Source organism: Phasianus colchicus, chromosome 6, assembly GCF_987193195.1.
Source record: "Phasianus colchicus chromosome 6, bPhaCol1.hap1.1, whole genome shotgun sequence".
In the NCBI taxonomy this organism is placed as follows: Eukaryota; Metazoa; Chordata; class Aves; order Galliformes; family Phasianidae; genus Phasianus; species Phasianus colchicus.
Genome location: NC_143441.1, coordinates 42,134,288 through 42,150,702, shown reverse-complemented (window position 1 = coordinate 42,150,702; position 16,415 = coordinate 42,134,288). Strand labels below are relative to the sequence as shown.

At 34.7% G+C, this 16,415-nt stretch overlaps 1 protein-coding gene across 3 annotated transcripts in view; it reads left to right on the top strand.

Annotated features, from left to right (window-relative positions):
* PFKP (phosphofructokinase, platelet) overlaps positions 1 to 16,415 on the top strand; it is a 41,741-nt gene that overhangs the window by 5,570 nt on the left and 19,756 nt on the right. For all 3 annotated transcript variants that reach the window (XM_031615993.2, XM_031615994.2, XM_090143104.1), the window contains exons 3-12: positions 2,816 to 2,889; positions 7,947 to 8,024; positions 9,435 to 9,624; positions 12,125 to 12,290; positions 12,986 to 13,030; positions 13,138 to 13,246; positions 13,546 to 13,641; positions 14,781 to 14,873; positions 15,292 to 15,417; positions 15,972 to 16,036. In XM_031615993.2, the coding sequence (XP_031471853.1) occupies positions 2,816 to 2,889; positions 7,947 to 8,024; positions 9,435 to 9,624; positions 12,125 to 12,290; positions 12,986 to 13,030; positions 13,138 to 13,246; positions 13,546 to 13,641; positions 14,781 to 14,873; positions 15,292 to 15,417; positions 15,972 to 16,036 (1,042 nt within the window). The remainder of the gene's footprint in view (positions 1 to 2,815; positions 2,890 to 7,946; positions 8,025 to 9,434; positions 9,625 to 12,124; positions 12,291 to 12,985; positions 13,031 to 13,137; positions 13,247 to 13,545; positions 13,642 to 14,780; positions 14,874 to 15,291; positions 15,418 to 15,971; positions 16,037 to 16,415) is intronic.

Genomic DNA, 16,415 nt, shown 5'->3' with positions numbered 1-16,415 from the left:
GCAGCAGTGTTCAGATTTAAATAGCCAAGATATAAAAGTCTAAAGCTTCAGTGTTTTACCTGCATTTTGAAGATACCAAATCATAATATGCTTTAGATGCTAGTCACTTTTGCAGGAGCTTGCTAATAGATGCCCATATCTTCCTCCTGTATGAAAAAAAAAAAAACCACACATCACCAAATAATAACAACGTCTGTTGCATAAATTTACTGAGTTTCAGTGTGGGTACTGAGGAAGTGCTTTCTGTCTGTAACTCCTATTTTTTCCTGGATTTTTGCCCTCTTTTCAGACAGGTAAATTATGAGCCTTACCAGTTTTTCATATAAGACACAGGGAAATGAAGAAATACTAAAAAAGTATGTGATGATATCATGAATATATTAATGTGAAAAGGATTAATTGATTTCTCATTTTGAGAAATAAACTCTATTTTACAAGTGTGAAAGTTAAGTCTGGTCAACATTTGCAGGCTAATTTTTAAGGAAAAAGTGACGTGGGAGAAAACTTGGATAAGAGCTACCCTTCTTTAAAATACACTACTTGGAAGATTTATCCTAAACATAGAATGGTGTGATACATGACCAATAATACAGAAATACGAGTAGTAGAAAGATGAATGTATGTCTTTAATAGTAATTTAGTAATCTTTGTATTTCCTGTCTTTTTTTTGCTGACAGAACGTCAAGTTGCTTGAATCAGACACCTTTTCTATTTTTCTGCTTGAATACTTGGAGAACAAAGACAAAAGTTAGCACAAGTTAACAGAGTGAGGCAGCACAGTCTTTGTAGGTGAACATGCCTTACTATTTCCTATTTCCCCTTCTGTGCCAAACATGAGGAGTGTCAGAGCTGAACCTCGAGAACAGAAAGTTCTTAAAGCAAGGCAGTTCTGAGTAGTCCTCGGTGACTGACAATGTGTGTCTTTCTTTCAGAAAATGAACTTTTTAGCCACTCTTCTTGAACTCTTCTTGATATGGATAATTTAAAGACTTGTTCTTACCCATTAAAAACAAACAAAAATCCTGAAAACAACAAACAGTTGTTCAGCTAATGAGTTGAAGTACTCAGTGGACTTTAATGAAAGGAGTAGCTCGTGTTTGTCTTGGTTTGCAGAAAATGGCAGCGCAATGACAGTTCATTTTATAACTTGGAAAAACGAAGGGTTTTTGTCTGTGTTTTCCAGAGGACCTGGTGTGTGTTTGTGTTACTTTCTTTTTTCTTTATTGTTTCTTTGAAAATCGTTTCACTGTGTGTAGTAGATTTGTTTTAATCTGGAATTTAGCATGCTGACTTTCTTTTCAGCACAGCGTGTCAAAAGAATTTCTCTGCTTTTCCTTGGCATTAGCCAGATCTTGTTCCAAAACTGCTTTTTTTTCTGTGTGTGTGTTCAGCCACAGGGCTGAGGGGCAGTAAGAGAATTCTTGCTATTACTTCCTAGTTCAGAATTTATGGGAAAACAGTTGCTTAGGATTTTATTCTTAAGGCTAAGTGCTAGTATGCAAACAACAAATCAGACTGTACAACTTCTTGATTTTGGCAGACTTTTTTTTTTATTATTTATGTTTTATGTTAAGCCACTTCAGTAACTTTTGAAAAAAATTGAGAAAACCTCAGTCTCATTCTTTTTTTTTTTGTTTTTCTTTTCCTTTCTCAATGATGATGGAAGTTGTAGGGATAGATTTTTATGGCATACTTTGTTACGGGTTATGTATTCTAGTTACCCTATTTTTGTACTTCCATATTAGTGAGCATTTAATGCCTATGGTAACAACGAAGTTCGCCTACTATTTTGTTACTTTGATATTACTGCATGCAGCAGGTTTAGATGGTTTCTTGTTTCTTTTTTCATGTTTCTGTCATCCCTTTTTAATGGATGTGCTGGATTGTTTCTTTCAGTGTAGCCTAGCTGCTGCTTTTGTACCTGGGCTTTGTATAATCCCTTATGTCCGTGTAAGGAGCAAGTAGTATATTTTTGTGTGAACTTAATTAATGAGTGAGATGACACAATATCTGAAGGGATGTATTATGGTAAAAATTCATTTAACGTGTGTAGGGGAACCTGTCAAACTTCCATTAGTGTTCAGGAGATCAGGTGTTTGATTGTTCAACTTGAGTGTAAGGCTTTGTATTAATAATCATTTATTAGATGTTTGAGGAGAGAATTCCCATGTGAGATTGCATTTCAAGAAAGCAAAGTAATGTGTAGTCATTAAAAAAAAAAAAAAAAAAAAAAAAAAAAATTTATTGTATTAATTTACTTCTACTTTTTTCTTTCTTTTAATTGGACACCTGTCAATGTCGGGAGCTTTGGTTGTGCTCCCAACAGAACACTGGCTGTATAGATTCACATTATTTTGGAGAGCTCAGGAAAAAGCTATTTCAACATAATTTCTCCTTTGAAGGAGCTACATTGGTTGAATGTTTTACATTTCATATTGAAAACTTAATTGTGACAGGAATTTCCATTCCCTTTCTGGTTTAGTAGCTCTTACTTTTACGATGCTGTTCTACAATAAGGAAGAGTTCAATCACTGATCAGTGTGCATACTAGCATTCATATAATTGTCTTTGATTCTATCCCAGTTGACAATCTAAGATAATTGCTACATCAAAGCAAATAGTTTTGTGCTTTTTGTATTCATGGGCTGATAGCACTGTCATTAAGCAAATTCCTGACTAATACATGCTGATCATTGTCTGTCATTAGGAAGGAGTTAATGTTTTGGGCTTTTAAATTTGTTTTCAAAGGCACTGAAAATACACAGTACGCATACAAAGATGATCAATACCAATGTGATTTTGCTTTTCTTAACAGGTATGAATGCTGCTGTGCGTGCAGTGGTACGCATGGGAATATATGTGAAAGCCAAAGTTTATTTCGTTTATGAGGTTAGTGGGCTTTTTTAATTCATTCTGTATTTATCTTCTGCCTCTACTTGAGTAATCTGATTATACTTGTGGAGATTATGAAGAGCAAATAACACAGAATAAAAAAGATACTGTATGTGTCATTACCTCAACATTTATTTTCATACTTATTTCTGGAAATTGCTTTTTATATGGTGTGTGTTAAATCTATTTCATTTAAAAGCTACTTTTTATTATGTATTGAATTCTCTATGTACTGCCATAAGCCTGAAAATGTTGAGAAAATAGGTGGTTGTTGCTCAACTGTTGCTCAGTGGTGAATTAGAACTTTAATACTCATTGATATATTTGTGTATTTAGATGTTTGGCCCCTATCATTGTAATTTATGATTACCTCCTTAAGCCTAGTTAAACTACTAATTTTTAACTCTTTGGCTTCCTCCCGGTGTAGATGGGGTTGTTGTCCCCATTTCATGGATAACACCAAGAGCTTTTTTATAATTCATTTTTACCAAGAGATCTGTAGGACTAGTGCCATCTTTTCTGGCTTTAGTACTGAAAGCCTTCTCTATCAGTAGTTTGTTCAGACATAAAATTTTGTGGTTGAATCTTTTGACTGCCTGTTGACTGCCTGCCTGCGTGAAGAGTGTTAACCAACATAATGATCTTAACAGTTATTTGACACAAAAATGTACAAGTTTAATATAAATTACAAGAATACTATCTGAGCCTGTTAGACTGAAATATACTTTCACTTAAAATGTGCAGGTTACACAATTCAATAAATACTTCTTAGCAAAACAGTCATTCTATGTACACTTGAATTCCTTTACACCTACTTAGAAGTATGTGGTGACTAGAAATCATTAAAAAAAAAAAGTGTATGGGGCAAAATCCAGTAGGCAGTGCTCCTAACAGAATGTGCACTTTATTTTTAATGTGATTTATCAAAAGGATCAAAATCATAGAAATGATAGGAAAGTACTTTGTTGTCTTTTTTGTGCATGCAAAATATACAATTTAGCTTTAAAAGGCAGCAATTTATCTATCTTTCTTGGTCTGCTTGTTCCTAGGATTCATTTACTAAAGGGATGTGAAGTGTATTGAAATGCAAATAAGTAAAGCACTGTGCTCCAAAATTCTTTTGTACTACCCTGCTACAGCAAGTAGCTTTGAATACTTAGTGTGTGCTAATTATGTGACCAACCTCTAGAATTCTTTCAGTTTTGAGCTGTTGTTGCTGAAATGGGTCAAATATTTTTGAGGAAGGAGTTTTTTTTTGTTACCTTTAAAGGACAGAGTTATTTATTTTTTTTTGTTAGCTCTGAACTAAGAATTATCATCTTTATGATTCGTCCTAGAGTTAGTTTGTTACCTTTTAAAGGCTGTTTTGCATAATGGAGTGTATTTAGTCATAAACTTCCATAGAAGTGCTTCTGTTTTTCTGAACTTCAAAAATCCCATTACAAAGTACCGTGCTTCTGTAATAATTACTAGAATTTGCTAATGTGACGTTGTCGTCTGAAATATGCCCATTCCCATCACTAAATCAGCCTTTATCAAAATCACAGAATGTTGAGAATGAGAGTCAGTTGTACAAATAAAGTTACTGTTGAAGTTTTGATTGTTGGGCACTGATGTGCTTGGAGCCGTGACCACTTGTTCCAGTGCTTGACTACTCCCTCAGTAAAGAACTTTTTCTTGATATTCGATGTGAACTTCCCCCAACTCAGCTTTCATCTTATCACTTATTACCAGAGAGCAGAAATCCATTCCAGAGGATGCTGCAGGCTGCTGTGAGAGCTCCTCTCAGTTTTCTCTAAGTTAAACAAACCGAATACCCTCAACTGTTCATCATAAGTCATGACCTCCAGTTCTTTCATCGTCTTTGTTGCCCTACTGGCAAATGTTTTCTTATTTGGAGTCAAAACTGGAGTAAAAAGTCTCCTTTTCAAAAGTAAGCCTTTTGAAGCTTACTTTGTTGTAACTGTAGTACACCTGTTTTGTTCTACTGTCACTTTTGTCTTCCCTCATAAGAACTTCTGCACTCTAAAATCATCCATCTTCTACAGCTGTGGCCAAAACTAGGTCAGTATTCGAAGTAAAAAACATAAACTCCATTTTCCTGTGCTTCATTCAGAGGTAGGAGCGAACTACTATTATAAGTAAGCGGTCAACTAAGACCGATTTATATATAAATGTATTTTTTTAAGTTTATCTTCTGAAAGAAACTGGAATTCTCATGCTACTTAGGCAGACTTTGATTTCCAAAAGCTGGTGTGTGAGGGTGTGTTATATGAATAAGAAGCCCACATGAATATTATAAATATTAAAACTAGTTTTAGAATGAAAATAAGAATTAAGAAAGAACCCTAACAAACAAACATATCTTATTTCATTGAAGCAGGCACATCTGAAAGTCATTCTATTCATTTGTGGAAATAGTGCTTTTATACACTGTTGCCCTGATTTCACATTTCAATCATGTTAACATCTTTTAGCATTTAAACTTAGTATTGTAACATTGTATCCTTGTAAAATAGCATCGCTTTATTTCCCAATCTCCTCCAGATTGGATTCAAGCTTTAATACCTATTGATTTATTTCATTTATCCTGTGAAAATTGAAGAGGTGAAAGCACAGTATCAGGCTGCTGTAGGAAAGTAGTTTAAGGTCTGTGTTTGTTTTTACCAAAAATGACTCTTTTAAAAAGAATGAGAAATAAAAGTTGTAGCTCTCGTCTGTGGCAGTTTTTTTTTTTAGAAATGGATGTTTCTTTTTCATGGATTGAAGCACATAGTTCCCCATGGATGCACGCTCTTACCACTAAGCTATGGAACTTTTAGATTGTTCACCTGGCTTTTAGGGGTCTTTTTCTCTAGAGGCCAGTGTTAGAAATGTGGTGGTACTGCAGCCATTGATTTCTGTGAGGAAAAAAATTGTCTTTTATGTGATGGTTTGTGCCCTCAGTGATAATAGTAATTTATGTTATTGAGTAATAACCAAAAAAGCTCAGTAAGGAAATTTAAATAACTGCTGAAGCCCTGGATGTCTTGCATGAAAGGTATCAGAAAACAGATTGCTCTTTTCCAGAAGTTTTTGTTGTCTTCAGATGAGAAGCAGTGCTTACTGTCTCCTCCTCTCTCCAGAAGTTATGGTGTATGTGTATATATCTTGTGAATGTTTGAAATCTCAGATGTTGGATAGAGGAAGGAAACATAAAAGGGTTATTTTTCAAGTATGATGCTTGCTGTACTGATGAAATACTTCAACTTGAATTCTACCTTTAAAATGAATTGCTCAGACCTCAAGTTGGCATCAGCATTTAAATAAACTAGTAAATGGAAATCATGTTTTTATTAATACTTTTTTTTTTTCTTTATACCTTTTCTAGGAAGCTTTATTTGAAAACTTCTGTGTCGTTTGCATCTGCCTACTGAATTGAAATTGTAGTCAAACTGTTTAAAGTGAGCTTAAGCACACCACTTATCAAGCAGAAGCAGAACTGAGTTAATAAAAGCTAATGTAAACAAAGCAAAAATGAATCTAGCTTGTTCCAAAAGCTCCCTCTCTTTGCTCTGCAGTTGGGGAAATCATTAATAAAGCCCTTGTTATTGCATGTCTATATAGAGAAACTATTACAAAATTGCAGAATAATTGGTTGAAGTTGGAACTGACTGCAGGTGGACAAAATGACTTCCAGTGGTCCCTTCCAAACTCAGCCATCCTATAATTCTGAGTCAATAAAGCTCATCTTTTTTGAAGCTGTGCTTCAAAATGTAAAACCACTTTCAAGTGGTAGTTTGTCCCTTCCCTCTTTCCTGTGTTTTTAGATTGGTTAATAAAATATGAATTAGCAATTTTCATGTATTTAGTATAATATCCCTTTACTACATATGCCTGTAATACTTTCTTGAATGCAATTTGATTATTTTTCCTTTCAAGTAAGAATGGAAGGTGAATAATTGGAGGAAATATATTGACTGAATGTATTTTCACCAGTTTATAGTGCAGCTTCCTCTAATCTGTGACAAGTGCGATATCATGATACTCTTTCAGGATTTATTGTCCTTGTATTTCAGTGCTGTAGTTGCCGAAATAAAGATGAGTAGTAAAAATTTTCTATCCAGTATGGAGTGACATAACAAACTCTCTGTATTCTTGTTTGTTTTTCTTTTAATACATTTCTGATAATTGCACTTAATGTATTAGCTTTCATCAAGTTCAGCTGGATACACTGGAATAAATTTTACTGAGAATCTTTGCACTTTCTCAGAAAGATATGTTCTTTCTAAGAAAAACATTGTTATGTATCTTGTATATGGACATACATATATTTATAAATACATTGAAGTTATGTAGATTACGTGTCTTTAGTTTCCCAGCTTGGTCTTCAGTTCTGAAGGAATTACACAAATAATGCCTCAGCTTCAATACACCTATTTTGGATGTGTATACATTAGATACATACTAAAGGTGTATGGAGAGCATGCAAAATATTGCAAAGATCTGTTGAATGACAGAAATCTGAGACCAATCATCTTCTACCTAGCTATTTCTTTGCTGTTACTCAGTCATCTAAAATGTAAGTTAATTAGTCTCACTGGGCAGAAGCTTGTAACATGTTCCCTTTGACATCTGTACTGAAATCCCTGTGAGCTTATTTTAACTTGAACTTCTATGGAGGCCATGTTTCATTTATCCTCACATCCTATTACGTTAGTGAGCGATTCCCAGTTTTATAGAATATTCATATACTATTCTATTATACAGTACTCAAGTATTACCAATTTATTTCTTATTGGATAAAGCCTTTGTCTGCTGTGGATCATCCCAAATTAGGTGTTTATAGTGTCAATTTTGCTGTCTTCTAAACATACGTATGTCTATATGTTTCCTAACACGATACTTGCTTGCACACTATATCCTTTAAGTTAACTATCTTTTAATTCACTGTTTTTACTTACTTACAGTTTCATTAAAATATACACAGGGAGTACTATTACAATGGAAATGTTACTGCTTTTCAAATAAGACTTCTTTTCAAATAAGACTTCTGAGATGCTTTCCTTTTTTAGGGTTACCAAGGAATGGTTGATGGCGGTGATAATATTGTTGAAGTTTCTTGGGAAAGTGTATCCAGTATCCTGCAAGTGGTAAGTATTAGGGAGTAGGGGTGAAATCTAATTCTTTTTTTTTTTTTTTTTTTTTTCCCCCCCAGTATGAACTAATATTGCAATTATGAAATTTTATTTATGTGATGACTGAGTGACCAGCAGTACCTATTTTTCATAGTGTGGTTGCCTGACACCTTCTAAAGAAGAACTTAAGGATCTTAAATGTAGTACACAAAAATCATCTTGAAAGCCTTTGTTCTAAATCTTCAGTATCATGTTGTTAGCCTCCTAAAGACATACTGGCAAAAATATTATAAGGTCAAAGTATGGAATAACTATATTTTGTAAGGCAAGTGAATATCCAGGTGAACTGGATATTTCTATGGAAGCTTGTATTAGCTATATAAAGGTAATGTAATAAACATAAAGCAGAGAAAAACAGGGTTTTTATTTTTTTAATAAAACAAACAGAAAAAAACCTGGAATTTTGCAAGATGTTATACGTGCATGTATTTTGTATGTTTGTTTTATGCTCTGTTCATCTTGTATAACCTGTGGCCTTATGATTAAAAGAAAGTTGAGGTGGTGTGGTCAAGATGAGCAAAGGCAGGAGCAGAACGTCATGCTGAATATATACCGTAAGAATAACATCAACAGTGAAGCTGAGAATGTATTTAGTTGTTCTGATAAAAGACTTCTCAGCCTCTTAGAATAAGTTGTAGTACATTGTTTCAAATGCAGTCTCTTTTACACTCGCAACAAAATTTCTTTTTAAAGTATGAAAATATCTAGCTTAGTATGTTTTCTCAGTTATATGTTACATTTTGAGAATGTCTAAATGCACACAGAGATGTTTTTGGCATTTTGAAAACAGTTACTTTGGTTTTTGGTGGAAGATTTTTTTTTTTTTAAGTCAGATTAGAGTATGCAGTATATAAATCAATGAAATAGAAAACTCTACGTTCTTCTCAGAAGTTCTGTGTAGGCACAGTAAATGCTAATTTGGAGCCTTAGGGATGGATACATCTTTTTTGTGCCTGTTCATAGATTTCATGGCATTAATTAAAAACATTTGTGCTGGATCAAATTCTTCTGAATCTTGACTACTTAGTATCATTTACTTCTGTTATCGCATATGAGTAGATATTAGGTAATTAATTGGAATGCTACTAAAATTAATCCCAAATAATTTAACATTTTGTTTCAAGAGTAGCTCTTTATCAGTCATCTTTGAGTGTTTCTTTTTTCCCTGATGTATGTATCCACTCATGAGAACATAATTTCCCATGAGCTTGGTAATTGTTTTCATTAGTTTTTATTCACTGTAGAATTAAAATGGCAGCTATGCTGCAAAGTAACTACTCACCATTAATGCAACTTAAAAACAAATAAAATATCCAGTAACATTCTGGATTTAAACGAAGTTCCCTTTATGTTCCCTTTTTCTAGGGAGGTACAGTCATTGGTAGTGCACGTTGCAAATCCTTTCGTACCCGGGAGGGTCGCCTGCAGGCAGCCTGCAACTTGGTTAAGAGAGGAATCACTAATCTTTGTGTGATTGGTGGAGATGGTAGCTTAACTGGTGCCAATCTGTTCCGTGAAGAATGGAGTGGACTTCTAGAAGAACTAGCGCAGAAAGGTAAGTTTGTGTTAAAACCCACCAGACTCACAGTTCAGTCTTTAGAGAAGTTTTATACTGTAACTACATATTCACAAACTATATTCAGAGGGTATTTCTTGTGTTCAAAAATGAAACGCATGTGTTCTACATAATTACACATCCCTTCATAATTTAATAGTTCTTGATTTCTGTACATCCTTTCCTGTACGCCGAAAGCATTGAGAAAGACCAAATAAACTACTGGACAACTATCTGTATGGGTTTTTTGTTTTGTTTTGTTTTGTTTTGTTTTCCCAATGATGAACCATTTTCAGGGCCTGAACTTTAAACCTTCTACTTGAAAAGCCCCTTTTCTTCAAATACAAACTGAGATGGTAATTTCTTTCCTACAAGTTACACATTTGGATGTTGTTCAATTATGATGTTTTCCTGCCTGTATGCTTCTGTTTGTTTAAGATTAGAACATTGTGTCTGTTGGTAAAAATGCATGCAGCCCATTTTTGATAGCATCCAAGAGAATGTTTAGTGAAAAGTACACAGTGCAGGCTTGTGTAATGCTGTGCTGATGCTATATGTTATTGAGAATATTTAAGTTCTTTTCCTAGGTTTCATCAATTTCTGTCTTTGAGACTTACTGAACCAGATGTTGTCATCAGTCCTTTAACAAATTTTTCTTCCCTGAATGTATACCGTCTCCTTGAATGCATACAGATTTTTGCTGAACACATTGTGTAGTAATGAGTTCTACAGTTTTGAGGAGTTTGTGAAGATTACAAAGAATCTTCTCCTATTTATTTTGATCCTGCTGGTTTCTAGTTTCATTTGGTGTCTTCTAGTTTTTGACTTAGAACAAGCGGTGAATAATGAATCCTGATTTCTCTGTTTGCCTGTTGAGACTTTACAGCTGTGGTATTTTTTCATCTCTTTTCTAGAAGAAAGAGTCCTTTCTTAGTTGTTCCTTATAATATAAGTTCTGTATCTATGATCATCTTTGTTGCCCTTCTCTGAACCTTTTCCAGTTCTACCATATCCTTTTTGAGGTGAGGAGGACCAGAGCTGCACCCAGTGTTCAAGATGAGGGCAAACCATGGATCTACACAGTAGTATAACAATCTTTGTTTTCTTCTGTTATTTTCCTAATATTTCCTAATATTTAGATTTTTATTTTTATTTTTATTTTTTACTTTACTGCTACTGGTCACTGGTGCTGATTCATTAATGAAAACAGCATTATTTTATTTTTGATGTTAGGATATGTTTTTCATGTGGATTAGTTCACATTTATCTACAGTGAAGTCCATCTGATACTTCTCTGGTCATTGTGTCTTACTAGTCTTCCTTATTTCTTCAGCCATCCCACACCCTTAGAACCCAAATAATTCAGTTTGATCAGTAAGCTCAGGCAACTTTCTGCTCATTCCCTGTTTTAGGTTATTGCTGAATATACTGAACAGTACAGATCTCTATGGTACTCCATCGGTTACCTTCCTCTGATGCAAGAATCTGCATTTACTACATCTTTGTTTTTTATTTTTTCCACTTTGTTTCATATAATTTATTCCATGCAAAAGCCTTCTCTTCCATGCAGTGACTTCTTAGTTTTTCCAAAATCCTTTGGGGATGGACCTTGTCATTGGCTTTTAGGTAATCTAGGTAGACTGTGTAAACCAAATGCCCCTTATTTGTGTGATTTCACTTGTAGAACACTAGAAACACTTTGTAAAATGTTACATATGTTGATATAAAACATTTTGACTCTTCTTCAGAATGCTATATTTATCTGCAAGAACATGAGTTATATTTTCTGTTATGATTTCTAATATTTTGTTTGGTATAGACATCAAACATATAAATCCATAGTCTTGAATCTCACATTAAAAATCTGTTGTTACATTTGCTATGATCCCCTCCACAGATACTGAGGTAGTTCTAAGCACTGAAGCAGCTAAGATAATTTTTCCTTGAGATCCTTTAGAACTCTTGGGTGATTCAGCATTTTCTCTTAGGCGTGCAGAGACGCATACTAAAAATGCCAATAGGAGCTTTTCTGTTCTATTTACTTATTAATCATGAAATCAGAGCCTTTCAGTGATGCAAAAGTCCTCAAAAGTGTAAATGAGGTGTTACGATTACTTGCATTTGTCCACTCACATCCAGTTTGCATCATTTTGCTTCTTCATTGCATGTCAGACACTGATACTCCAAATTAAATGCTATTATATCCCAGCCATCAATTTTAAGTTTGGTATTATAAGGCATGATAGTCTGTTAACGCTTTGAAGTGAACTGAAAAGCTCTTGTTTCCCTCCTTACCAATATGAGTTAAATACAGGATTGTTTTGGTTGGTTGTTTCATTGGTTTTCCTTTATGCTTTTGACTAACCTTGTTACATGAAACAGCGGTTATGTTTGGATATGTTTAATTTGTAGAGCAGCCAAGCGATATGTCTGATAATGTTGAGTTTTATTAAGTTTAATCTAACTTAATCCAGATCCTTCTCTGGGTAATTTTTTACAGGAAAGATTGATGAAGAGGCTGTTAAGAAATATGCTTACCTTAACATTGTGGGAATGGTTGGGTCTATAGACAATGACTTCTGTGGCACTGATATGACCATAGGAACTGACTCAGCCTTGCACAGAATCATTGAAGTTGTGGATGCCATCATGACCACTGCACAAAGGTAAATTGTGCATGTTACAGAAAACTGTAATATGTATGTGATTGTTATGCTTCAAATCTTGTTTCCTATTGCTGTACAGAGGATATATAGTCATCTTAAGATGTTAGGTAACTGGTATACATAATATTTATTGAGTGTGAATATATATATCTTGGTTTCTTTGCAGCTTTTCTACCATTCCCATTGTGGCAGTAGTACAAGCATTTGATGGTAGAGGCAATATCAGCTTTAGGAGAAGGCTTCGGTTTTTATGTTTTTAATCTTTCCTAGACATAATATTCCAGAGAAGATTCAGGCTGTATCCATTTGTATGTAAACTTTCCTCAGGCAAAGCTTAAGCAATTAAATTATATTTTTATGCACTTAAAAACCAAACAGACTAGAAAGTTCTGTTGTTGTATCCTTAAAATTCTTAATTATGTCTTTGCATCACTTACATTTCTAAAGGTTGTTCACCTCTTCTCTCCTAACTACTTTTATTTATTTTAGAGTAAAGTGTAATGAAAACAAATTAGTTTATGAAAGATATGCAGTTTAAATACATAAATCAATATGATCTTTTATTTTTCAAATTAATTCTGTGTTTGGCAACCTGGCAAACTGAGACCGTTACTTGATACCAGCTGTTGAAGAATTTAGATTAGATTTCTGAGCTGCAGTGAATTATTCTATCATACTTTTTTTTTTTTTAATAGCCATCAGAGGACATTTGTTCTGGAGGTTATGGGCAGACACTGTGGGTATGTATTGTCTTCAATAGTTTGTGTTTTGTACAAATATAATTATGAAAGATTAAAAAAAAAAATCTAAACAATAAATGTCTAATCATTTTTGTTATATTTATTAGGTATTTAGCTCTTGTCAGTGCCTTAGCTTGTGGTGCAGATTGGGTATTTATTCCTGAATACCCACCAGAAGAAGGATGGGAGGATTCAATGTGTGTTAAGCTTTCAGAGGTAATGTATTATTGTGTTTTGACTTTTTGCAGATACACAGTGATCTGGCAATGTAATCAGACCTTTCAGTACCTTTCTTTATTCATTTGATAGAAGATATTTCAGTTCATCAATGAAAAGTCTTGTATGAAAATGAAACATACGAGAACTCTGAAGTGATCAAGTGTAAACTGGAAAGAGAGGGAATATTTCTTAATGTATAATAATTGCTTTTAATTACATTGTGCTGTGATTTGTGTTTTTTGTTTGTGTTTTTTGTTTTTTTTTTGCTTATGGCTGTGCTTTTGTTTTTACTGTAGAACCGTGCACGAAAGAAAAGGCTGAATATTATTATCGTAGCTGAAGGCGCTATTGATTGCCACAACAAACCTATAACATCAGAGAAGGTTAAGGATGTAAGTGTCAATATCCTTAAGATGCACTTTCTGTTTGTTCATAATAGGGAGTTTTTTACTAACAGTAGTATTTCTATAATGTAAATTGATCATAGAACCATAGAATGTTTTGGATTGGAAGGGACCTTTAAGATCATCTAGTTCCACCCCCTTGCTATAGGTAGGGACATCGCCCTTTAGACCAGGTTGCTCAAAGCCCTGTCCATCCTGGCCTTGAATGCTTCCAGGGAGGGGCTATTCACAGCCCCACCGAGCAACCTGTTCCAGACCCTCACATTAAAGAATTTTTCTGATATCTAGTCTAAATGTACCCTCTTCCAATTTAACTGCATTTCCCCTCATTCTGTCACTACCTGCCCTTATAGAAAGTCCCTCCTCAACTTTCCTGTAGGCCCCCTTCAGGTACTGGAAGGCCACCATAACATTTCCTTGGAGCCTTCTCCAGGCTGAAAAGCCCGAGCTCTCTCAGCCTGTCCTTGTAGGGGAAGTGCTCCAACACTCTGATCATCTTCATGGCCCTCCTCTGGACCTGCTCCAACAGCTCCATGTCCTTCTTGTTTTGGGAGCCTAAGCTGGATGCAGTACTCCAGGTGGTATCTCAAGAGAGCAGAGTAGAGGGGCAGAATCACTTCCCTTGTCCTGCTGGTTACACTTTAATGCAAGAGCAGTCCATGTAAAACAAATTCTTAGACGTATTGCTGGTTGTATTTTATATTTGTACTTTCTTATCCAAATTACATTTAAAGGGAAATGATTTCGGTGGCTGTTAATTAGCATCTTTTCATAAGGTCAGGCAGCAGTTCAAAACATTTCATTATTGTATATATTGATACTGAATCTGGAAATCTTCTCAAATCAGTAATTACAGGCATATATAGTTGTAGTATTGCAATTTAAGAAATTGGTTTGCCATTATTAAATAAGATGCGCTTTTAGATTTGGAACCTGGAGTTTAATTCTAGTTTAGGAAAAAAATAAAATCTCACATTACAGTAATGAAAATGCTACAAAAGTTGACATATTAAAAATGGACAGTATGTGAGTTTTTTATTATTACAGTAACACTTGAAACAGAGTAATGAATGAACATATAAAGTAGTTACACTAATAAAACCATTCCATTTTGAAATTCTTTGCAGCTTGTGGTTCAGCGGCTTGGATTTGACACCCGAGTGACTATCTTGGGTCATGTGCAAAGAGGTGGAACTCCTTCAGCTTTTGATAGAATTTTGGTGAGTGAACCTTGTTTTGGCACCAAATGGTAGAAGTAAATAGTATGTTTTTACTTTTTTCACGGTTGATCATTTGTAGTAGTTTCACACTAACAAGCTGAACTACACCGTCTGCGTAGATTGATTTATTTATTTTTATTGGGGTGAAGGAAGTATCAAATTAACTGTCTGAAAACCTCAAATTTAAAATGGTGAAGAGCTCTGCATAAAAAAAAAAAATCTGCAGTAGGGCTAAAAAGCAAAGCTGCAAGAACAATCTTGCATGTGTTATAGTCTGATATGGTATCAGGCTGCTGCAACTTCTGAAAAATATATGTTGTTTCAACTTGATTTGCAGAGAAATCTTGAATAGTTCTATGGTTGGAAGCCTTTTGCTTTTAAATGCTTGCTTGAACACTAGAACATATTTTATTTTTAGGCAAGCCGAATGGGTGTGGAAGCTGTGCTTGCACTTTTAGAAGCTACTCCAGATACTCCTGCCTGTGTTGTGTCTCTGTCTGGAAACCAAGCTGTCCGTCTGCCTTTGATGGAGTGTGTGCAGATGGTGAGTTTCTGGCAAAAATATATTTTACAGTTATTCATTAACTATAACAGAGCACTGTATACTCTGAGGATGATGCTCACCTTGCCACAACCTCCTTTCAGGGATTTGTAGAGAGCAATGACATCCCCCCTGAGCCTCCTCTTCACCAGGCTTCTCCAGAGCCTCAATGTCTTTCTTGTAGTTAGGGGCCCACAGCTGAAAACAGTACTCAAGGTGCTGCCTCACCAGAGCTGAGTACAGAGGGATGGTCACCTCCCTGGTCCTGCTGAATACATTATTTCTGATACAAACCAGGATGGTTGTGGCCTTCGTCATCTGGGTACACTACTGGCACCCCTAGTGTTGACCAATGCCCCCAGATCCTTTTCCTCCACACAGCTTTCCAGCCACCTACCCCAATCTTGTAGTTTTTGATATTTTATGTTTGAAATACCAAATTTTCATATTTTTTTTCCCTTTAGAAAGCTATTTCAGAAGGTCTGTTTACAGAAATATTAGATGAATAACTTTCTGTGTTTTTCAAACATGTTTAATAATAAAATTGTTCTTTCAAGACTCAAGAAGTACAGAAAGCCATGGATGAAGGAAGATTTGTTGAGGCTGTGAGGCTTCGTGGGAGGTATTGCCACTCATATCAGTTTATTTTCTCTAGAAAATGCTACATTTTTCTGCAGTTCTGCCAACAATTTATTTTATTTTACATAATTTAATTTTCATCTGTTTTTGTGTATTTAGAAGACAAAGGAAGAGTTGCTTAAAACAATAATTGAAACTCTTATCTGTGTTTAAAAAAAACAAGCAAAATAAATAAATAAATAAATAAAAAACACCACACACACCAAAGAAAACAGTCCTAAAGACTGATATTAAGATAAGTCGTTACAGAAAAAAGAGCTGCTGTTGTGTATGAGCTGGCTGATTGCAACCATATGCCTGTTTATTCAGGGTTTTGAAACCAAACCTGTTTAAGATGAGTATGTTTGTAAGCAGCTGTTAGT